Source organism: Caretta caretta, chromosome 6 (genome assembly GCF_965140235.1).
Source record: "Caretta caretta isolate rCarCar2 chromosome 6, rCarCar1.hap1, whole genome shotgun sequence".
NCBI lineage: Eukaryota > Metazoa > Chordata > Testudines > Cheloniidae > Caretta > Caretta caretta.
This window is the reverse complement of record NC_134211.1, coordinates 3,804,563-3,828,207: the sequence shown is the minus strand read 5'-3', so window position 1 is coordinate 3,828,207 and position 23,645 is coordinate 3,804,563. Positions and strand designations below refer to the sequence as shown.

Genomic DNA, 23,645 nt, shown 5'->3' with positions numbered 1-23,645 from the left:
GAATAACATTCTTTAATGGAGTGCTTTGGATCGGAAAGATCCCCACATTTACCCCACTTTCTGTTCCCAACAGGTCAGCTGGGGGAGCGCTCCCCTCCAGGAGATCTGACCCTCAGTCTTCCCTTAAAACCTGATTTACAGGAGAGGGGTCTGGCATTTTAAACGCAGATTTTTCACCCTCCTCCTGGGAAAAAGTCCCCCTACAAAAAGTGAGCAGACCCTCCGATCTCCCCTCACCTTCCTCTCTGGGCTCCACACTGGGCCAGACACTCCTGTGTCCCCTAAAAGGAAAGGGGACCCTGGTCCAGCTGTGGGCTCACAGCTACCAGCTAGGACAGACCCTTCCCTGATCAGCAAAATCCCCCTCTTTCCCGCAGGTTGGGCTTGCTTCCAGCTACAGAGTCCCTGGGGTCTGTTCCCACCTCAGCTGTTACCACTACCCCAACTTCCACCTTTGGGGTACATGATTCTGTGCACCCCAGGGAGGGCCTCTCCCCTGCCAAACAGCAACTTCCTGGCAGTCAGCATCTGGGACGGCCTCCCTGTTACATGGTGGAACATTCCCCTCCCCCAGGCAGATGATCACAGGACAGGAGCTGGCTTTGTCCAGCCCCTCCCGCAGGGACTTGCCTTTAGCCCCGGGGCTACAGGAACTGGTTACAGCCATTCCTGCCCCCAAAGCTGCATGCTTCACTGCTACAGAGGAATTTAAGATACTCTCTCCTATTCCCCCACTAGCCCATGTGTCTTCACACACACATCCTGCCCGGGGGCTTTGAGAACAAGATTCCTTCTAGCTGTTAACCAAGCCTGGGACAGATTCTGCCACATGAAAGAAATCATTCCCCGGTCAAAATGGTGCAAAATTGTGTGCCACTGTGGCAACAGTCAGCTCAGCCTGCACATCACCAGTTTCCATGTGCGCCTTAACTAAAGGGGCAAGGACTTTCGAACCTCCCACCAGTTCTAATTCTGCCATTTCCCCAGCAACAAATCCTTCTCCTGGATCAGGTCCATCCTGACCACAGAAATCTCTGCACCTGTGTCCCTCAATCCCAGAAGAACTTTCCCATTCAGTTTAACAGCATGCATTTGCTCACTGCTTGGCTGGGGCAAAGCTCCCTTTACAAATCCTGGGTGGAAAGAGGCAGCAGCCTGGCTCTGAGAAGCAGCAGCTTCATGTGTTACCTGCTGCCTGTTCCCACTCAGCAAAGGACATTTATTCCTCCGGTGCTCAGTGGACTCACAATCCGAGCACCTCTTGGGCTCCTCTACGCGTACAGGAGACTTGGGACGAGTAACAGGGGAATGGGGAGATGGACACCCGGCCTCCTCTTTCCCTGGGGTAAAACAGTGATTCTGCTTTCCCCCAACCCTGTGTCCCTCTGCCACTGTTTTCTGTTTAATGGCCGCTTGCGACGGCTCAAAAGAGTCTGCAAACTCAGCCAATCCACCCACGGCATCCATCTTTTTCTCCCACTAATACTGTTTTACATCATCACTGCACATATTCAGGAATTGTTCCTGAGTAACCAAATCACACATTTCTTCCAAGCTTGTTATGCCTTTTCCCTTCACCCACTTAAAGAACAAATCTCTCATTTCATTTACATAAGCCACATTACTCAATCCAGATCCCCGCTTAAGACTCCTGAGTTTAACCCTGTAGGTTTCAGGTGTAATCTGAAACTGTTTCAAAACCAGTTTCTTAAATTTACCATAGTTTGAAGCATCATCATTTCCCTTATCTGAAATAAGCAATCAGAAAATAACAAACCAGTAACCACTTTGTCTATTCTCCACCCACCACACCCAAAACCCACTTAAAATCACTACCAGTGTCTCAAAGCAATCAGCTGTGCACAGATCCTGCTCGACTACGCCACTGTGACGGGTTGGGTCACAGAAACTCCTTTGGGACTGCCACCCGATGTGCTGAGTCTCCCTCTGAGCCTCTTTTCCATGCCAGCTTGGGACTTCCATACCTTACCTTGTTTGAGACAGACACACTTGCCTGCTGCAAACCCAGATCCGAGTTTGAACCACATCCTCCAGAAGCAGCAGGCTTCAGTGAAAACAGCGAAAGAAGTGCTCCTGTCTCCAGCACTCAGATATCCAGTTTCCAGTGTTGTCCAAGCCCCAAATAAATCCATTTTACTCTGTATAAAGCTGATACAGGATAAACACATACATTGTTTGCCCTCTATAACACTGATACAGAGATATGCACAGCTTTTTGCTCTTCTCCCAGGTATTAAGAAATACTCTAGGTTAATTAATATATAAAAAGTGATTTTATTAAATACAAAAAGTGGTATTTAAGTGGTTCTAAGTAATAACAAAGTGAATTACCAAACAAAGAACAAAGTGAATTACCAAACAAAATAAAATAAAACACAGAAGTCTAAGCTGAATAAAGTAAAAACTAAATGCAGGTAAATCTCACAATCTGAGATGTTCCAAAAAGCCTCTTTTATAGACTAGACTTCCTGCTAGTCTGGATCCAGCAATCACTTACAACCCTATAGTTATTGTCCTTTGTTCCAGTTCCTTTCCGGCATCTCTCTGGGGTGGAGAGGCTATCTCTTGTGCCAGCTGAAGACAAAATTGAGGGGTTTCCCCAGGGGCTGATATATTCTCTCTCCTGTGGGTGGAAACCCCTTCCTTTCTCCTATGCAGAATCCAGCTCCAAGATGGAGCTTTGGAGTCACATGGGCAAGTCACATGTCCATGCATGACTCAGTTCCATACAAGATGACGGCACATTCCCAGGAAAGCTCAAATGTGGATTGGCGTCTCTCAAAGTTCATTGTTAGCTAAAGTGTTTCTAGATTGGGCACTTACACAGAATAGTCTTTTCTCAAGAAGCTGAACAACTGCTTCACTGAGGCTACTTAAAATCAAACCAGTACACAGCCAATATTCATAACTTTGAATACAAAAATGATACATGCATGCAAATAGGATAAATATATCCAGTAGATCATAGCCTTTGCAGAGATATGTTACATGGCATATCTGGCATAAAACATATTCCAATTATGTCATATTTACATTCATAAGCCTATTTCTATAAAGCGCTATGGGGCACAACGTCACGCTCTGTCTCACAGACTGTAATTTATTGGAACTAAATAAAATTAACAAAGCAGATATTTTGTAGAAGCACCTGCAGAGATGCTGCAGAGATCTTGAGTGTTAACCACCAGTTTGTGGAATACTCTCCTTTTTGCAGCCTGCCCTGCCCTGACTTTAGCATTTTCAGTGAGGACTTCCCCAGGCACCTCTGGGTCACAGGAGGCAGAGAAACCAGGAGGAGGAGTTACGAGCATGACTCCTAGAGGAAGTAGGGGAATATTGTTTCTTGGGCACAGACTTGGGAGTTTCTGAATACAGAGCTTGCTTGCAGTTGTCTGTTTCTTCTGGTGCCCAGGAAAGCAGGACTTTGTGTACATTCTTTGTAACTTCCCACTCCTCCCACCTCATGGATTATACCAAAGAATATAGCTGACTTGGATCATCAATTTTTCTTCCTAATACAATGAACCCTGCAATGCCTCACAGGTTGGCACCACTTATGAGAAGGGGCACCAACATGCCCCAGAGCACTGATAATACCAGTGAAGCCTGCACACCCATGGGCGATAATTTCTGCTATCATAGTGAAGAAAGTAAGAGTCATCACTGGACCTGCCACGGATCTCCTTGTGGGGAGGTGATGACCACAATGGTCTTGTACATCTGCAGCCATGGATCAGTGCATGGGCCCATCCCTGTGGTGACCTCACCCTTTCATGTCAATTGAATACTACTGTCAGTCATCACTACACCTTTGATGTTACCGGGATACTTTTTAGGTTGGTGACATACCAGGGTCCAACCCAGACTAATCAGCAGCTGTGTCACACCTGCCCAAAACCTTGCAATGCCTTGCTGAAGTGGCTTCCACCTGGGCCACTCACAAACAACCATCCAGCATGCAAATCACACCCTGAGCAGCCAGGCCAGGAATACTTGGGTTACATTCAGGCTCTCACCACCCTTGCTCATACTGCAGGGTGACCCCAACACATTCCCAGTCTTCGGTTTCCCTCCCGAAAAGTACGTCCTGTGCTGCCCAGTCCTCTCCTGGACAATACAAGCTACATTGTCCATTATTTCTTTAATAGCACTAACATGCCTGCAACTTTGTTTCTCAGACATTTGTATTTAAGCACACTGGGTTAGATAGAACAATGAAAAAAGTTTATTGATCACAAAGATAGATTTTAAGTGAGTGCAAATAAGGAGGCATAGAAGTCAGAGATGGTTTCAAGAAAAATAAAGCTAGAATGCAACTTGTGCCTAAGTTAACAAATTATGTGAAATTCAAAGCAAAAGTTTCCTCACACATTCTCTCAGCTGTCTCACTGACCAAACTTCTTATGTCAGGACCCCTCCCCCAGTCCAATGGTTGCTTCCTTTATTGCCTCAGATGCAGTGAATCAATTGGGAGAGAGAGAAAGAGAGGGAGATCGGTGCGTTTGGATGTCTGCCCCTTCTTTTTATAGTCCTATCCCTCCTTTGAGAAACATTTCCATGTGGTTACCAGCAGACAAAATGTCTATGTAGAAGGATGTTCCCTGCTGCTTTCCCCTCACCTTTTTGGGGCTTCCTTTGTTTCTCTTCCTGCTTGATGACTCTGGTGACTGTTTAGATACAAAATTAAGCAGAGTACACATTTCTTTGTTTGAGACAGACCAGTTTGCCAGCCTCTGTTTGGAACATGTATTAATAATATGATACCGTGTAATATTATAACTTCACAAACATTATAAAAATTATTAACAATTATAACGAGAGCATGACTATTTCTAGTTGACTCAGATTTATTTAGCATCTGTCATAAATATAAAGGGAAGGCTAAACCCCTTTAAAATCCCTCCTGGCCAGAGAAAACAAATCTTCTCACCTGTAAAGGTTAAGAAGCTAAAGGTAACCTTGCTGGCACCTGACCAAAATGACCAATGAGGAGACAAGATACTTTCAAAAGCTGGGAGGAGGGGGAAAAACAAAGGGTCTGTGGCTGTCTGTGTGATGCGTTTGCTGGGGACAGAGCAGGAATGGAGTCTTAGAACTTAGTAAGTAATCTAGCTAGGTATGTGTTAGATTATGATTTCTTGACATGGCTGAGAAAATAGCTGTGCTGAATAGAATGAATATTCCTATCTGTGTGTCTTTTTTGTAACTTAAGATTTCACCTAGAGGGATTCTCTATGTTTGAATCCAATTACCCTGTAAGGTATCTACCATCCTGATTTTACAGAGATGATTCTCTTTTTACTTCTATTAAAAGTCTTCTTGTAAGAAAACGGAATGCTTTTTCATTGTTCTATGATCCAAGGGTTTGGGTCTGTGGTCACCTATGCAAATTGGTGAGGATTTTTACCAAACCTTCCCCAGGAAGTGGGGTGCAAGGGTTGGGAGGATTCTGGGGGGAAAGACGTGTCCAAACTACGTTTTTTCAAGAACCCAGATAAAGTTTGGTGGTGGCAGTGGAAATCCAAGGGCAAAGGATAAAATAATTTGTACCTTGGGGAAGTTTTAACCTAAGCTGGTAAAAGTAAGCTTAGGAGGTTATTCATGCAGGTCCCCACATCTGTACCCTACAGTTCAGAGTGGAGAAGGAACCTTGTAAAGCATCTTACAGCCGAGCTCTGTGTGCAGATAATATGCATGCAAACGGGATAGTTTTGTGAACTGCAGAAGTCCGTAGCATGCTGTGGCCTCCCTCTGAGCTCCTCTGGTCACCATGTGGTCTCCATCAAGCAAAATGAGTGAACCTACCTTTCCTACCTTTGGGGAGTAACCTAGCAAGGGAAGGACATTGGATACCATGGTGATTGGCATGCTATAAAAAGGATGATAATCTGGAGTACTTTTACATATCTTATAGGTTTTACATTCCACCAACTGGGGCTAGGACCATGTGGTGATTCTGAAACCAGGAATGACTGAGAAGATGTCAGCTAAACCTGGAAATAATTAGGACATTTCACCTGTATCTAACTTTCTGTTCCTTTGATTCAAAATTTCTTGCTAAGGTTGGTTGAAAATTTTTCTAAAGAAATTTTTTTGAAGGGAAATTGAATTTTCAATTTAACTATTTTTTCTAAGAAATTATCTTTTCCCTGAAAATTATAATCTTTCCATCAAAATAGCAAACTCCCCTCCTCCCTAAACTGTGGCTTTGGGGCTCTGGTGATGTTCCAGGGCAGTTCAGCAAGAGGAGAGACCATCATGCTTCATGGGGGATGTACTCAAGCCTGGCCCATGGAATAGATTGGTGCTGTGTGGTATCTCAGGAACCTCCATGGTCCTTCTGAGTCGAAATACTAAGTGTTTAGCTCAAAGATTTTGGCCTCCACAAAAAAAACCCCTTTGTTCATCAGCTCTTAACAGTACCCAACTTGCACTGAAAACAGCAGGATGAAATATACCCCTAACCTCATACTCTGTAACTCTGGTAGAAATGGCATCATTTAATAACACAATAGGAAAGAGTAGGTCAAATTAATCCCCAGGGCACCAATAACACCGAGGGTGGCTTTGGTTCACTGAATGCATTAATTCAGTGTTGTGTCTGTCTGAGCTCAGGTATTCCCAGTTCCTTCAAGAATCATGCCCCATAGATAACACATCTCAGTATAAAACTTCCCGAATGCTCCAAACTGGCAGTTTCTGTGGATGAGGAAACACCAACACATCTCTCTCTCTCTCTCTCTCTCTTCTCAGCAGGTATGTGCTATTGTCCTGAATTACAGTCACACACCTAAACGCAGACACCATGTGGATCATCAAGTACTGAATTTCAGACCTCCAACACCAAAAGCCTCAGCCCCAACTCCGACCACTTCAGCTAAAGAAGCAACCCCCTTGGTTGGAAAAAATAGGCAATTACCTTGTCACTGAAGCCAGGGCTTCCCATGATGTCTCTGGGTTTTCATACAGGCTCAAGTAAATGCCCAAAAGTTAATAAACACAATAAGTATCGTTACCCCAAAAGGACATGCCAAGCCACAGAGCTCCCCTTGCCGAAAGAGGGTGGAAAGTTTGACACTCCTTTATTCTCACCCCTTCTTTAGCTGAGGAATAATTTCTTCAGACTGATTCTCTCACAGCAGAGTCACAAGTCACTGTTTTCTGTTCAGATTAGTGAACAGGAGTGTTTGTGTGGGGGGCATGATTAACCTGCGTGTCATTGTGTTTGCACAGTGTGTGCATTTTATCGAACACCTGGAATGACAAGCTGTGAACATCTGGATCTCTGGACTAAGCTCTTCCCTGAGTGGGTACTGATGTCCATTGAGAAACTGATCTCCATTTATCTTCACTTACTTCATTGCGGAGAAGGGACGGGTTTTCTGCACCATACACCTGCCGACATCTCTACAGCAGCCTGATCTCTGTTCAGAGGAGATGGAAAAGGGAAATCACTCAGAAGTGACTGAGTTCATTCTCTCAGGATTGACAGATCATCCGGAGCTGCAGGTCCCCCTGTTTGGGGTGTTCCTACTGATTTATGGTATCACCCTTTTGGGGAATGGGGGATGATCTTGTGAATTACAATTGATTCCCGACTCCACACTCCCATGTACTTTTTCCTCAGGAATTTGTCTTTCTGTGACCTCTGTCTTTCCTTGATAATTTACCTAAGATGCTGCTGAATTTATTAGATGAGAGGAAAAGCACTTCTTACACTACTTGCTCTGTGCAAATGTATCTCTCTATCATTTTTTCAGATGCTGAGTGCCTCTTGCTGGCTGTGATGGCGTATGACCGTTATGTGGCCATCTGTAACCTGCTGCTCTATACGGTCACCATGTCCAGGCAGCTTTGTAAACAGCTGGTGGCTGGGGTGTACGCTGTGGGGGTGGTGGATTCAATGATACACACGTGTTGTACATTTCGGCTGTCATTCTGCAGCTCCAACATCATCAATCATTTCTTCTGTGACATCCCCCCACTGTTGGCGCTCTCCTGTTCTGACACCCGCATCAATGAGATTGTGATGCTTACTTTGACGTGCTGCATTATAATGACCAGCTTTGTGACTGCCCTCCTCTCCTATGTCTACATCATTTCCACCATCCTGCAGATCCGCTCAGCCAAGGGCAGGCACAAAGCCTTCTCCACCTGCACTTTCCACTTGACAGCTGTGGTTCTGCTTTTTGGCACCCTCCTCTTCATGTATTTACGTCCCACCTCCAGCTATTCCATGGATACAGACAAAGTGGCCTCAGTGTTTTACGCGGTGGTGATCCCCATTTTGAACCCCCTCATCTACAGCCTGAGGAACAAGGAGGTGAAGGATGCCCTGAGGAAAACAATGAATAAATTCCTAAGCAATTCTTGATTCTGGTTAATTCTGTACTGATTGAGTAATGGGGAGTGGAAACACGTGAATTCAATGTAATTTCACAGAATTCATGGTAGTATTGTTCATTCTTGTATTATTATCATTATTAATTTGTTGGTAGTCCAACAAGTTCTGCAGGCCCCAACTGAGATCAGTGGACAAAACCTGAGGAAAACTCACAGATCCATAAAGAAAGAATAATTTTATAAGCTGGTGGCTAGGGGCTTCCACCTAGAGTGAGAGATGTTCACCTTCACTTCTCAGGACATCGGGTGGCAGTTCCAAGGGGTTTCTGTGACCCAACCCGTCACACAGAGTTTAGGAATAAAATTGCAAAACAATGTGTGTGGGAGGGTGGGGAGGATGAGGGGAAAGCAGAGGATGTGTTGTTCCTTGACTTTAGAAATGCTTTTGACACGGTCTCCCACAGTATTCTCGCTAGCAAGTTAAAGAAGTTTGGGCTGGATGAATGGACTATAAGGTGGACAGAAAGTTGGCTCGATTGTCAGGCTCAATGGGTAGTGATTAATGGCTCCATGTCTAGTTGGCAGCCGGTATCAAGTGAAGAGGCCAAAGGGTCGGTCCTCGGGCCGGTTTTGTTCACTATCTTCATTAATGATCTGGAGGATGGTGTGGATTGCACCCTCTGCAAGTTTGCAGATGACACTAAAGTAGGAGGAGAGATAGATAAACTGGAGGGTAGGGATAGGATACAGAGGGACCTAGACTAATTAGAGGATTGGGCCAAAAGAAATCTGATGAGGTTCAACAAGGACAAGTGCAGAGTCTTGCACTTAGGACTGAAGAATCCCATGCACAGCTACAGACTAGGGACCGAATGGCTAGGCAGCAGTTCTGCAGAAAAGGACCTAGGGGTTACAGTGAATGAGAAGCTGGATAGGAGTCAACAGTGTGCCATTGTTGCCAAGAAGGCCAATGGCATTTTGGGATGTGTAAGTAGGGGCATTGCCAGCAGATTGACAGATGTGATCATTCCCCTCTATTCGACATTGGTGAGGCCTCATCTGTAGTCCTGTGTCCAGTTTTGGGCCCCACACTACAAGAAGGATGTGGAAAAATTTGAGAGTCCAGCGGTGGGCAACAAAAATGATTAGGGGACTGGAACACATGACTTATGAGGCGAGGATGAGGGAACTGGGATTGTTTAGTCTGCGGAAGAGAAGAATGAAGGGGGATTTGATAGCTTCTTTCAACTGCCTGAAAGGGGGTTCCAAAGAGGATGGATCTAGACTGTTCTCAATGGTAGCAGATGACAGAACAAGGAGTAATGGTCTCAAGTTGCAGTGGGGGAGGTTTAGGTTGGATATTAGGAAAAACTTTTTCACTAGGAGGGTGGTGAAACACTGGAATGCGTTACCTAGGGAGGTGGTGGAATCTCCTTCCTTAGAAGTTTTTAAGGTCAGGCTTGACAAAACCCTGACTGGGATGATTTAGTTGGGGATTGGTCCTGCTTTTAGCAGGGGGTTGAACGAGATGACCTCCTGAGGTCCCTTCCAACCCTGATATTCTATGATTCTATGACAGAACAAGAACCAGTGGACTTTAATTGCACCAAGGGCGGTTTAGGTTGGACATAAGGAAAAACATCCCAACAGTGAGGGTACCTAAGCATTGGTATAATTTCCCAGTAAGGTTGTGGAATTACCACCACTGGAGATTTTGAAGAGGAGATTAAAGAAACACCTGTCAGAGATGGTCTAGATAATACTCAGTCGTGCTGTGAGTGCAGGGCAGGGGAATAGATGACCTCTTGAGGTCTCTTGCAGTCCTATTATTCTATGATCTCACAAGGAGTCCTATACTGGGAGGAGGGGAGACGCCAGCCTGAGCAGTGGTCAGGGCAAGGGACACACACCTGCCTCCACTTGACATTCAGCTCCACTGTACCCCACACCACATGCACACACATAGTGCCCACTGCACACCAAACACACACACACACACAAACAGAGTGCCCACTACACACACACAGTCTGACACTGAGCTTGATCAGAATGCAGAATAATCTCTACTGGGAAGCTGGGACAGCTGCAATATTTCCAGCTTGCCTGAACAAAAAGAACCGAAGGGGATTGTGCTGCCCTGGGGGAGAGATAGGACTAGATTTCCCAACTGGTCTTTTCCATCAACAGCATTTCTGAGGCCTGGTTTATGCTTAAAAAGTAGATCAACAGAGCTCCATTAAACAGGGTGGGGAAACCTTTCACACCCTGTACGGGGCAGTTACCTTGTACTGACCCTGAGTGTAATTTTTCCATTGACCTAGCTATTGCCTCTCGGAGACGTGAACATCCCAACTATTGGGCTAACAATTACAAAGAGAAGGCCCACCCCTGCCTCCTACAGTGGCTATGTTGTGACTGGTATCAAAATCCTCCCCCCCCCCACATTATTTTGGCACAAAACTTTTAGGAGTATTTGAAACACATTTGTTAATAGTTTCATGTTAATCCAAAAGGTATTGTTCTTGACAGTAAATTATTAGTCCAGAAGAAATTCACTCATTTCTAGACACCTTTGCGTCCCAACCCTGGGAAATTACTTAAAGAGACATTTGGAGAGGTGACCAACAAATAAAGTGGAATACAGTTACCTCCATTTTGTATCATGTTAAAATGACCTAACAGGAGAGACAGTGATCCAGGCCAGCTGATTTTCTGGCCGTCTGTGTTGCATTTCCATAAGGAAAGACACGGCAACAACATTAATTGCACGTGCTGGGCACACCTGTTTTCCAGGGAGCAAAGATGCTCCAGGGAGCAAATCTCAAAGTCCTCAAAGCCAAATTTAAACTCTGCCACCCAAGGAAGCAGCTCCAGAGGTATTAAGGGTAACGTTGGTGCAGTTAGCAAACAGGGAAAGATTCGACTCTTACTCTCATTTTAGGGTTCTAAGCTGGTACTGCTTCCGTCCTCAACTCACTGAAAGTGAAGGGAGGAAAAAGAAAGAGGTACCACCAAGTCATGGGTAAACAAGTCAGTTTCAGAGCATTTCAGCCTTTAATTGAAATGACATTCATGAGAGGGGAAGGAAGGAATTATGCTGAGAGTAAAAATTTCTGAACATATTTACCGATCAAAAGAAGGAAAGAGCTTTACCAAGGGAGGGAGAAGAGTGATGGAAAAGGAGAGAAAACATTGCTTTAATAGGAAGGGGGAAACTCCCCCATCGATACAGGGAATGTCAATACTAAAGCCATTACATTGACTCAGCTATGGTGTGCAGCAGTGCCATAGTGTAGATGCTTTCCACATTGATGGAAGGGGTTTTTCCTTCAATGTGGTTAATCCATGTCTCCAAGAGGCAGTAGCTCGGTCAGTGAAAGAATTACACTGAGGGGTCAGTACAAGCTAACTGCCTCACACAGGGTGTGAAAAGTTTCCCCACACTGTGTGACAGAGCTCTGTTAAACTAATTTTTAAACATAAACCAGGCCTCAGAGAAGCTGTCGATCAAAAAGAACAGTTGGGAAATCTAGTCCTATGTCCCTGCCAGGTGTTCGTCAAACCTCCTCTTAAAAAATCTCCAATGGTGGAGATTCCACAACCTTCCTGGGCAAGTTATTCCAGTGCTTACCCACCCTCACAGTTGGGATGTTTTTCCTTTTGTCCAACCTAAACCGCCCATGCTGCAATTGAAGTCCATCGGTCCTTGTCCTATCCTTCCCCTACTCCCACATTGTTTTGCAATTTTATTCTTTAACTCTGTGTGACGGGTTGCGAGTCAGAAACCCCTTTCGGACTGCCACCTGATGTGCCTAGACTACCTCTGAGCCTGTTTTCCCTGCCAACTTGGGACTTCAGTACCTTAACATGTATGAGCCAGGTACAATTGCCTGCTGCAAATCCAGATACAAGTCTGAACCACTTCCCGCATGAGCTGCATGCTTAACTGAAAACAGCTTAAGAAGCTTTCCTGTGTCCAACACTCAGATGTCCAGCTCCCAATGGGGTCCAAACCCCAATAAATCCGTTTAACCCTGTATAACATTTATACTGGGTAAACTCATGAATTGTTCCCCCTCTATAACACTGTTTGCCCCCTGCCACAGGTATTACTTTACAAGTAAAAAGTGATTTTATTAAATACAAAATACAAAATGTAGGATTTAAGTGGTTCCCAGGAATAACAGACAGAACAATGTGAATTACCAAACAAAACAAAATAAAACACCGAAGTCTAAGCCTAATACAGTAAAAACCAAATGCAGGTAAATCTCCAATAAGCCTCTTTTACAGACTAGACTTCCTTCTAGTCTGGGTCCAGCAATCATGCACACCTCTGTAGTTAGTGTCCTTTGTTCCAGTTTCTTTCAGCTATCTCCTTGGGGTGGAGAAGGTATCTTTTGTGCCAGCTGAAGACAAAATGGAGGGGTTTCCCAGGGGGTTATATACTCTCTCTCTTGTGGGTGAAAACCCCTTCCCCTCTCCTATGCAGAATCCAGCTCCAAGGTGGAGTTTTGGAGTCACATGGGCAAGTCACATGTCCACGCATGACTCAGTCCCTTACAGGCCGAAGCCACATTCCCAGGAAAGCTCACATGTGGATTGGTGTCCCTCAAAGTTCATTGTTAACTTAAGTGTTTCTTGATTGGGCACTAACAGAGAAAAGTCTTTTCTCAAGAAGCTGACCAGCTGCTTCACTGATGCTGCTTAAAATCAATCCAGTACACAGCCAATATTCAAAACTTCGAATACAAAAATGATAAATGCATGGAAATGGGATGAATATATCCAGATTATGGTAATCTTTGCAGAGATATGTTACATGTCATATCTCTCGTAAAACATATTCCAGTTATGTCATATTTACATTCATAAGCATATTTCTATAAAGCATTATGGAGTGCAAGGTCACAGTCTGCTTCACAGACTATAAATTATATGAAATAAATAAAATTAAAAAAAGAATCGGGAGGGAGCTGGCTTTCTTGGAGATATTCTGTAGGAGCATCTGGAGAGATGATGAAGAGATCTGCAGTGTTAATGACCAGTTTGGGGAATATTCTCCTTTTTGAAGTCTGTCCTGACCTTGGTATTTTCAGTGAGGACTGCCCCAGACACCTCCGTGTCACAGGAGGCAGAGAAGCCAGGAGGAGGAGTTATGAGCATGAGTCCTAGAGGAATTAGGGGCATAGTGTTTTCTGGGCACAGACCTGGAGTGACAGACTTGGGAGTTTCTGAATACAGAGATTGCTTGTTGTTGCTTATTTCCACTTGTATTCTGGGAAGCAGGACTTTGTATCCATTTTCTTGTAACCCCACCACCACGGATTATAGCAAAGAATAGAGGTGACTGGGGTCATCAATTTATCCTTCTAATCCAATCAACACTGTGATGCCTCACAGGTTGGCACCACTTATGAGAAGGGGCACCAACATGCCCCAGAGCACTGATAATACCAGCCAAGCCTACACACCTGTGGGGGATAATTTCTCCTCACACAGTAAAGAAGGGAAGAGTCATCACTGGGCCTGCCATGGATCTCCTTGTCAGGAGGAGATGATCACAATCTCCTTGTCCATCTGCAGCAATGGATCAGTGCATGGGCCCATCCATATGGTGTCCTCACCCTTTTCTGTCAATTGAACACGACTGTTAGTCAGTAACATACCTTTAGTGTTATTAGGATATTTTCCAGATGGTGGCTTTCAGATACCAGGGTCCAACCCAGACTAATCAGGAGCTGTGTCACACCTGCCTGCAGCCTTGCAATGCCTTGCTGAATTGGCTTCAACTTTGGCCACTCACAAACAACCATCTAGCATGCAAATCACACCCGAGGCATGTGTGTGTAACTGCAGCCTGGCCAGGAATAGTTGGGCTACACTCAGGCTCTCACCACCCTTCCTTATACTGCAGGGTGACCCCAACACATTCCACAGTCTTTGATTTCCCTCCAGAAATGTACGTCCTGTGCTGCCCAGTCCTCTCCTGGACAATACAAGTTACATTGTCCATTATTTCTTTATCAGCACAAATATGCACACAACTCTCAGACATTTGTATTTAAACAAACTGGATTAGATAAAACAATAAAACAAAGTTTATTGAACACAAAGATAGATTTTAAGTGAGTGCAAATGAGAAGGCATAGAAGTCAGACATGGTTACAAGAAAAAAAAAGCTAGAATGCAACTTGTGCCGAAGTTAACAAATGATGTGAAATTCAAAGCAAAAGTTTCCTCACCACATGCTCTCAGCACTCTTACTGACCAAATTTCTTAGGTCAGGACACACCCCCAGTCCAATGGCTGCTTCCTTTATCCCTTCAGATGCAGTGAATCAGTGGGCCAAGAGAGAGAGAGATCGAGAGAGAGAGCAAGCGGTTCCTTGGGATGTCTGCCCCTTCTTTTTATAGACCTATTCCCCCTTTGAGAAACATGTCCACCTCGTTACCAGAAGACAAAAACTCTGTGTAGAAGAATGTTCCCTGCTGCTTTTTCCTCACCTTTTTGGGCTTCCTTTGTTTCCCTTCCTGCTTGATGACTCTGCTTAATGTTTAGATACAAAATTAACATGTATTAATAACAAGATACAGTGTCATCTAATAACTTTACATACATTATCAAAATGTATTAATATTAAGATGAGAGAATGACTATTTCTGGTTGACTCATAGATTTATTTAGCATCTTACAGCTGAGCTCTGTGTCCAGATAATATCCATCCAAGAGGGTAGTTTTGTGAACTGCAGAAGTCCATAGCATGCTGTGGTCTCCTCCTGAGCTCCTCTGGTCATCATGTGGTCTCCATCAAGAAAAAGGAGTGAACCTGTCTTTCCTACTTTGGGGAGTAACCTAGCAAGGGAAGGACATAGGATACCTTGGGTGATTCACACTCTATAAATAGCTAGATAATCTGGAGTACTATTACATGTCTTGCAGGTTTTACATTCCACCTATTGGGGCCAGGACAATGAGGTGATTTGGAAACCAGGAATGACTGGGAAGATATCAGCTACAGCTGGGAGCAATTGGTACGTTTCACCTGTATCTGACTTTCTGTTACTTTGATTCCAAATTTGTTGCTAAGGCTGTTTGAAAATTTTTCTTGAGAAGTTTTTTGTATGGCAAATTGGATTTTCCATTCAACTATTTTTTCCATGAAATAATCTTTTCCTTGGAAATTATAAGATTTCCATCAACATACGAAACTCCCCTCCTCCATAAACCATGGCTGTGGGACTCAGGTGATGTTCCAGGGCAGTTCTGCAAGAGGAGAGACCATCATGCATGCTGGGGGACATAGTCCGGACTAGGAGCCTGGCCCATGGAAGAGATTGGAGGTGTGTGGTATCTGAGGCACCCCCATGGTATTTCAGAGTCAAAATATTAAGTTTTCACCAAAAAGATTTTGGTCTCCACAAAAAACAAACAAACAAAAAAACCCTTTGTGGATCAGCTGTACACAGTACCCGGTTGCACTGAAAACAGCAGTATAAAATCTACCCCTAACCTCATAATCTGTAATTCTGGTAGAAATTACATCATTTAATAACACAATAGAAAGAGTAGGTCAAATTAATCACCAGGGCACCAATTAACCGAGGGTAGCTTTGGTTCACTGAATGTATTAATTAGGTGTCGTGCCTCTCTGAGCTCAGGTATTCCCAGTTGCTTCAGGAATCGTGTCCCATAGATCACACATCTGAGTATAAAATTTCCCAAATGCTCCCAACTGGCAATTTCTATTGATGGGGAAACGCCACCACATCTCTCTCTCTCTTCTCAGCAGGTAGGTGCTATTGTCCTGACTTACAGACACACACACACACAGACACCCTGGGGATCAGCAGATATTGAATTCCAGACCTCCAGCACCAAAAACCTCAGCTCCAACTCAAAACACCTTCAGCTAAAGGAGCAACCTGCTGGGTTAGAAAAAATAAGCAATTACCTAAGTCACTGAAGCCAGGGCTTCCCATTCTGTCTCTGGGTTTTCATACAGGGTCCAGTAAATGCCCAAAAGCTTAAGGAGCACAGTGAGCAACTTTACGCCAAACCGACATGCCAAACCACAGAGCTCCCCTTGCCCAAACAGGGTGGAAAGATTAACACTCCTTTCCTCTCACCCCTTCTTTTGAGAAGGAATCATCTCTTCAGACTGATTCTCTCACAGCAGAGTGACAAATCACTGTTTTCTGTTTGGATTAGTGAACAGGAGTGTTTGTTTGGGGGGCATGATTAACCTGCCTGTCATTGTATTTGCACAGCATGTGCATTTTATCGAACACCTGGAATGACCAGCTGTGAACATCTGGATCTCTGGACTAAGCCCTTCCCTGAGCGGGTACTGATGTCCATTGAGAAACTGATCTCCATTTATCTTCTCTTACTTCATTACAGAGAAGGGACAGGTTTTCCACATCATCCACCTGCCCACATCGCTGTAGCAGCCTGATCTCTGTTCAGAGAAGATGGAAGAGGGAAATCACTCGGAGGTGACCGAGTTCATTCTCTCAGGACTGACAGATCGACCGGAGCTGCAGGTTCCCCTGTTTGGGGTGTTCCTACTGATTTATGGTATCAGCCTGGTGGGGAATGGGGGGTTGATCTTGTTAATCACGATTGATCTCCGACTCCACACCCCCATGTACTTTTTCCTCAGGAATTTGTCTTTCTGTGACCTTTGCCTTTCATCAACAATTTCCCCTAAGATGCTGCTCAATTTTTTAGCCAAGAGGAAAACCATTTCTTACACTGCCTGCGCCGTGCAAATGTATCTCTCCATCATTTTTGAAGATGTTGAGTGCCTCTTGCTGGCTGTGATGGCGTATGACCGTTATGTGGCCATCTGTAACCCGCTGCTCTATACGGTCACCATGTCCAGGCAGCTTTGTAAACAGCTGGTGGCTGGGGTGTACGCTGTGGGGGTGGTGGATTCAATGATACACACGTGTTGTACATTTCGGCTGTCATTCTGCAGCTCCAACATCATCAATCATTTCTTCTGTGACATCCCCCCACTGTTGGTGCTCTCCTGTTCTGACACCCGCATCAATGAGATTGTGATGCTTACTTTCACGTGCTGCATTATAATGACCAGCTTTGTGACTGTCCTCCTCTCCTATGTCTATATCACCTCCACCATCCTGCAGATCCGCTCTGCCGAGGGCCGACACAAAGCCTTCTCCACCTGCACTTTCCACTTGACTGCTGTGGTCCTGTTTTATGGCACCCTCCTCTTCATGTATTTACGTCCCACCTCCAGCTATTCCATGGATACAGACAAAGTGGCCTCAGTGTTTTACACACTGGTGATCCCCTTGTTGAACCCCCTCATCTACAGCCTGAGGAACGCGGAGGTGAAGGACGCCCTGAGGAAAGCAATGAATAAACTGCTAACCAATTCTTGAATCTGTTTAATTCAGTACTGGTTTAGTGGTGGGGAGTGGAAACAGGTGAATTCAATTCCCAGCCCAGTACAAAATAATTTCGGTGAGCCCGTGGTAGTTTTGTTCATTATTATATTGTTATTATTATTAATTTGTTTGTATTCCAACAAGGTCTCCAGGCCCCAACTGAGATCAGTGGACTATACACGGGAAGCATCACAGGAAATGCAGGAAACCCAAGTGCATAGAGTGCTGGGTTATGTCACAGAGACCTCCTTGGAACTGTCACCTTATGTGACGAAATTACCTCTGAGCCCATTTTTCCTTCCAGCCTGGGCCTCCAGAACCCTGTCTTGCTGAGCCAGACACACTCGCCAGCCGCAACACAGACCCAGGCCCTGGGTCATGTCCCCAAAACTGCAGATGTAGACTGAAACCAGTTCAACAGGACACCTGTCTGTAGTACACAGATACCAAGCTCCCAATGGGGTTGAAACACCAAATAAATCTGTTTTACTCTGTATAAAGCTTATACAGGATAAAATGATAAGTGCTTGCCCTCTATATCCCTTGAAAAGAGATATGCATAGCTGCTTGCCCCCCCACTCCCACCCCCAGGTAACAATTACTTACACTGAGTTTATAAATAAACAAAAGTGATTTTATTAAGCATAAAAAGTAGGATTTAAGTATTTTTAAGTAATAACAGACAGAACAAAGCAAAATGAAACAAAACCCTCCAGGCTGAGCTTAATACACTCAGTAATCAGTTACAAATGTTCATGTTTCTCTGAGGACAGAGGACTGTTGCCTGCATGTAGTGAAAGGTTTGAATAAGCCAGATGAACACCATTTCCTCCCTATCTTCCTTCTTTATTAATTTATTCAAATCCACCACAAACGGTATATATCACCACACATTTATTTATTTCCATAACTTGTTTCATTTCCTTCTTTCAGTCTTTCTGGGAGCAACCATAATATTTTACAATAAAGTTACAGGTAAATAAACACTTGTCTTTTTCATGTTCTGTCCGCTTTCTAGAAGAATGAAAAAGCTATGGAAAGAGGTGCAGCCAGTTAAAATGGATCTCAGCATCTGCTCTGCTGCTGAGATAACATCCTTGGCTTTCCCCATGGTGCTGTTTCCATATATGGAATGTTGGTTCCATTCACTGAACAGGATGTGGGAAAAAAAGATCTGTGACTGAAAGCTGAAAATGACCGTGTCCCATTTCAAGACCCATCATCTTTCTGGGCTCACGGATCTTGACCTCCTACCTGGTTTGGAACTGGTGATGCAAAGGGGAAAGGCACCTTGTCTCAGCCTCAAAACCTTCAGCCATTCCCTTTCCCCAAAACTGTCTTTCTTAAAATCCTTCCTCTTTATCCACCACCCACATTGCTCAGCAATTATCTCACTGCTTCAATTCTGTGGAGCAGATCACCACACATCAGAGTGGGGAGGGAGACTTTTTTAAACTTGATATCACTGTAAAGGCGGTACTGATCTATGGGGCAATTTAAGTGATTTGTCCACTTTGTGACAGAGCAGAAGAATGAACCCAGGTCTGCTGAGTCCGAGTCCAGCAGACCATCTGCCCTCCATGGATCAGGGAGAAATGGATGAAATGATTCCTTTCCTACCCAAAAGAATCTGCTATCCTGTGACCCTAAATCTTTAAATAAACAAATATCAGGTCAAATTTAATACCCCAACCAAAGCACTTGCATGTCCCATTATAAGAACATAAGAACATTAAGAATGGCCATACTGAATGAGACCAAAGGTCCATCCAGCCCAGTACCCTGTCTACCAATAGTGACCAATGCCAGGTGCCCCAGAGGGAGTGAACCTAACAGGTAATGATCAAGTATCACTCTCCTGCCATCCATCTCTACCCTCTGACAAACAGAGGCTTGGGACACCATTCCATACCCATCCTGGCTAATAGCTATTAATGGATTTAACCTCCATGAATTTATCCAGGTCTCTTTTAAACCCTGTTATAGCCCTCGCCTTCACAACCTCCTCAGGCAAGGAGTTCCACAGGTTGACTGTGCGCTGTATGAAGAAGAACTTCCTTTTATTTCTTTTAAACCTGCTGCCCATTAATTTCATTTGGTGGCCCTAGTTCTTATGTTATGGGAACAAGTAAATAACTTTTCCTTATTCACTTTCTCCACACCACTCATGAAATCATATACCTCTATCATATCCCCCCTTAGTCTCCTCTTTTCCTAGCTGAAATGTCCTTGCCCCTTTAATCTCTCCTCACAATGGACCCTTTCCAAACCCCTAATCATTTTAGTTGCCCTTGTCTGAACCTTTTCTAATGCCAGTGTATCTTTTTTGAGATGAGGAGACCACATATGTACACAGTATTGGAGATGTGGGCGCACCATGGATTGATATAAGGCCAATAAGATATTCTCCATCTTATTCTCTATTCCTTTTTTAATGATTCCTAACGTCCTGTTTGCTTTTTTGACTGCCGCTGCACACTATGTGGACGTCTTCAGAGAACTATCCACGATGACTCCAAAATCTTTTTTCCTGATTAGCTGTAGTTAAATTAGCCCCCATCATATTTTATGCCTAGTTGGGGTTATTTTTTTCAAATGTGCATTACTTTACATTTATCCACATTACATTTCATTTACCATTTTGTTGCCCAAGTTTTGTGAGATCTTTTTGAAGTTCTTCACAGTCTGCTTTGGGCTTAACTATCTTGAGCAGTTTACTATCATCTGCAAACTTTGCCATGTCACTGTTTACGCCTTTCTCCAGATCATTTATGAATAAGTTGAATATGATTGGTCCTCGGACTGACCCTTGGGGAACACCACTAGTTACCCCTCTCCATTCTGAAAATTTACCATTTGTTCCTACCCCTTTGTTCCCTGTCTTTTAACCAGTTCTCAGTCCATGAAAGGATCTTTCCTCCTATCCCATGACAACTTAAGTATCCCTTACATCTGCTTTGTACCCATGTCTGTTGCTATAGGACATTATATCTCATTGGCTTAGCCAGTCCCCTTGTTGTTCTGCAGTTCCTCACTGGTGACTCTTTACCAGGTTAATCAAGAGATTCACTGAGCAAGAACCTCAGGACAGAGATGACGATGAAAATGTAGGAGATGAGGATGACAAGGATGGAGATGATTTCCACGGAGCTGCCATAGGTATAGAGAAGGAGTTGATTGAGGGAAGTGTTGGAGCACAAGAACTTAAGTAGCTGTCAGGGTTCCCTCCCCACTATGAACTCTAGGGTACAGATGTGGGGACCCGCATGAAAGACCCCCAAAGCTTATTTTTACCAGCTTAGGTTAAAACTTCCCCAAGGCACAAATTCTCCCTTGTACCTTGGATTACGTAAACGCTGCCACCACCAAGTGATTCAACAAACATTTAGGGAGGGCCACGTGGAGCCCCATCTTCCCCCTAATATCCCCCCAAGCCCTACACCCACTCTCCTGGAGAGGCTTGAAAATAAACAAGATGACCACAGACCAACCTTGGGTTTTTAGGACACTAAAAAAAAAAACCAATCAGATTCTTAAAAAAAACCAGAACTTTATTGGAAAGAAAAAAGGTAAAAGAAGCACGTCCGTAAAACTAGAATGGAAGATAATCTCACAGGGCAATTAGATTCAAAACACAGAGGATTTTCCTCTAGGCAAAACCTTAAATTTAGAAAAAGAAAAAAAAACATATTTGGAATACACCTTCCTCTCAACACAGAGAAAATCACAAGCCAAAACAAAAGATAATCTAACCTATCCCCTTGCTAGTGCTTACTAATTCTATAGGAGTTGAATTGCTTGCTTTCTTGATCTGACTCCCGCAAGAGCCACAAGGAACAGACAGAATAAATCCTTGCCCCGCCTCCCTTCCCCCCCCCCACCCCGCTGCCAGATTTGAAAGTATCTGCAGAAGAGAAGAATGAAAGGGGATGTGAATAGCTGCTTTCAACTGCCTGAAAGGGGGTTCCAAAGAGGATGGATCTAGACTTTTCTCAGCTGTAGCAGATGACAGAACGAGGAGTAATGCTCTCAAGTTGCAGTGGGCGAGGTTTAGGTTGGATATTAGGAAAAACTTTTTCACTAAGAGGGTGGTGAAACACTGGAATGTGTTACCTAGAGAGGTGGTGGAATCTCCTTCCTTAGAAGTTTTTAAGGTCAGGCTTGGCAAAGCCCTGGCTGGGATGATTTAGTTGGGGATTGGTCTTGCCTTGAGCAGGGGGTCAGGTCCTGCTTTGAGCAGGGGGTTGTACTAGATGACCTCTTGAGGTCCCTTCCAACCCTGATATTCTTTGATTCTATGATCTTGTCCCCTTGGTCATTTTGGTCAGGTGCCAGCCATGTTAATTGAGCTCTTAACCCTTTACCAGTAAGAGGATTTTGTGCCTCTGGCTAAGATGGATTTTATAGTATTGTATACAGAAAGGCGGTTACCCTTCCCTTTAAAATTATGACAGGAGCCGAGGTGGGTCTTCCCACCCCCTTACCTCCCTATGACTGGGGGGTGTTAACAGGCCACTTTCACCTTGAATTGTCCCTTGAAATATGTGTGAACTACTTACACTAAACAATCTGTTCCACCTTGTATTTACCTGTGATATTCTGAGTTAGTTTCCCAGACCTGAAGAAGAGCTCTGTGTCAGCTCAAAAACTTGTCTCTGTCACCAACAAAAGTTGGTCCAAGAAAAGCTATTACCTCCTCCACCTTGTCTCTGTACAGTTCTGTTCAGTTATTGTACCAGCATCCCTTTGCTCTCAATGGCTAAGGTCATGTCTACACTAGAGAGCTTACAGCAGCACAGATGTACTAATGCAGCTGTGCCACTGTATGATCACTCATGTAGCTGCTCTGTGCTGATGTGAGAAAGCTCTCCTGTTGGCCTAATAAAACCACGTCTATAAGTGACAGTAGTTGTGTCGGTGGGAGAGCTTCTTTTACCAACATAGAATCGTAGAAGATTTGGGTTGGAAGAGACCTCAGGAGGTCATCTAGTCCAACCCTCTGCTAAAAGCAGGACCAACCCCAACTAAATCATCCCAGCCAGGGCTTTGTCAAGCTGGGTCTTCAAAACCTCTAAGGATGGAGATTTCACCACCTCCCAAGGTAACCCATTCCAGTGCTTCACCACCCTGCTAGTGAAATAGTGTTTCCTAATATCCAACCTAGACCTCCCCCACTGCAACTTGAGACCATTGCTCCTTGTTCTGTCATCTGCCACCACTGAGAACAGCCGAGCTCCATCCTCTTTGGGATGCCCCTTCAGGTAGTTGAAGGTTGCTATCAAATCCCACCTCACTCTTCTCTCCTGCAGACTAAATAACCCCACGTCCCTTAGCCTCTCTTTGTAAGTCATGTGCCCCAGCCCCCTGATCATTTTTGTTGCCCTCCGCTGGACTTGCTCCAATTTGTCAACAACCCTTTTGTAGTGGTGGGCCCCAAACTGGGTGCAATAGTCCACATGTGGCCTCACCAGTGCCGAATAGAGGGGAATAATAACTTCCCTCGATCTGCTGGTACTGCTCCTACTAATGCTGTTCACACCGACGCTTCTGATGGTGTAACTTATGTCGCTCACGGAGGTGTTTCTCTCACACCCCTAAGTGACATACGTTATACCGACAAAAGTGGACGTGTAGACCTGGCCAAAGATGATTCCATTCAAGCACAGTCTAAAACAATACAGGCACCTGTAATGGATGAGGGCGTAAGTGGCGGATATAATTAATTTTCATGGTCTCAGGAGAACGAGCCTCTTTGTATTTGGGTCACATATTCATGATGGGCCTCTGAATGAAGGCAAAATTCTCTGATTTGAACTTTCATCCATGATCTTTCCATCAACAAGTGGCTCTCTCCTGATGTTC

At 44.4% G+C, this 23,645-nt stretch overlaps 1 protein-coding gene and 1 pseudogene across 1 annotated transcript; both read left to right on the top strand.

Annotated features, from left to right (window-relative positions):
• Window positions 1–7,458: 7,458 nt before the first annotated feature.
• On the top strand, window positions 7,459–8,395 carry LOC125629844 (olfactory receptor 5W2-like; annotated as a pseudogene).
• An 8,443-nt stretch (window positions 8,396–16,838) lies between these two features.
• On the top strand, window positions 16,839–17,777 carry LOC142072281 (olfactory receptor 5W2-like). The gene has a single exon (XM_075128977.1). It carries the CDS (start codon window positions 16,839–16,841, stop codon window positions 17,775–17,777), a length of 939 nt encoding a protein of 312 aa, XP_074985078.1.
• The last annotated feature ends 5,868 nt before the right edge of the window (window positions 17,778–23,645 follow it).

Bases quoted from the DNA above. Each gene is read 5' to 3' on its own strand.
- LOC142072281 (XM_075128977.1), top strand. From the start codon at position 16,839: ATGGAAGAGGGAAATCACTCGGAGGTGACCGAGTTCATTCTCTCAGGA.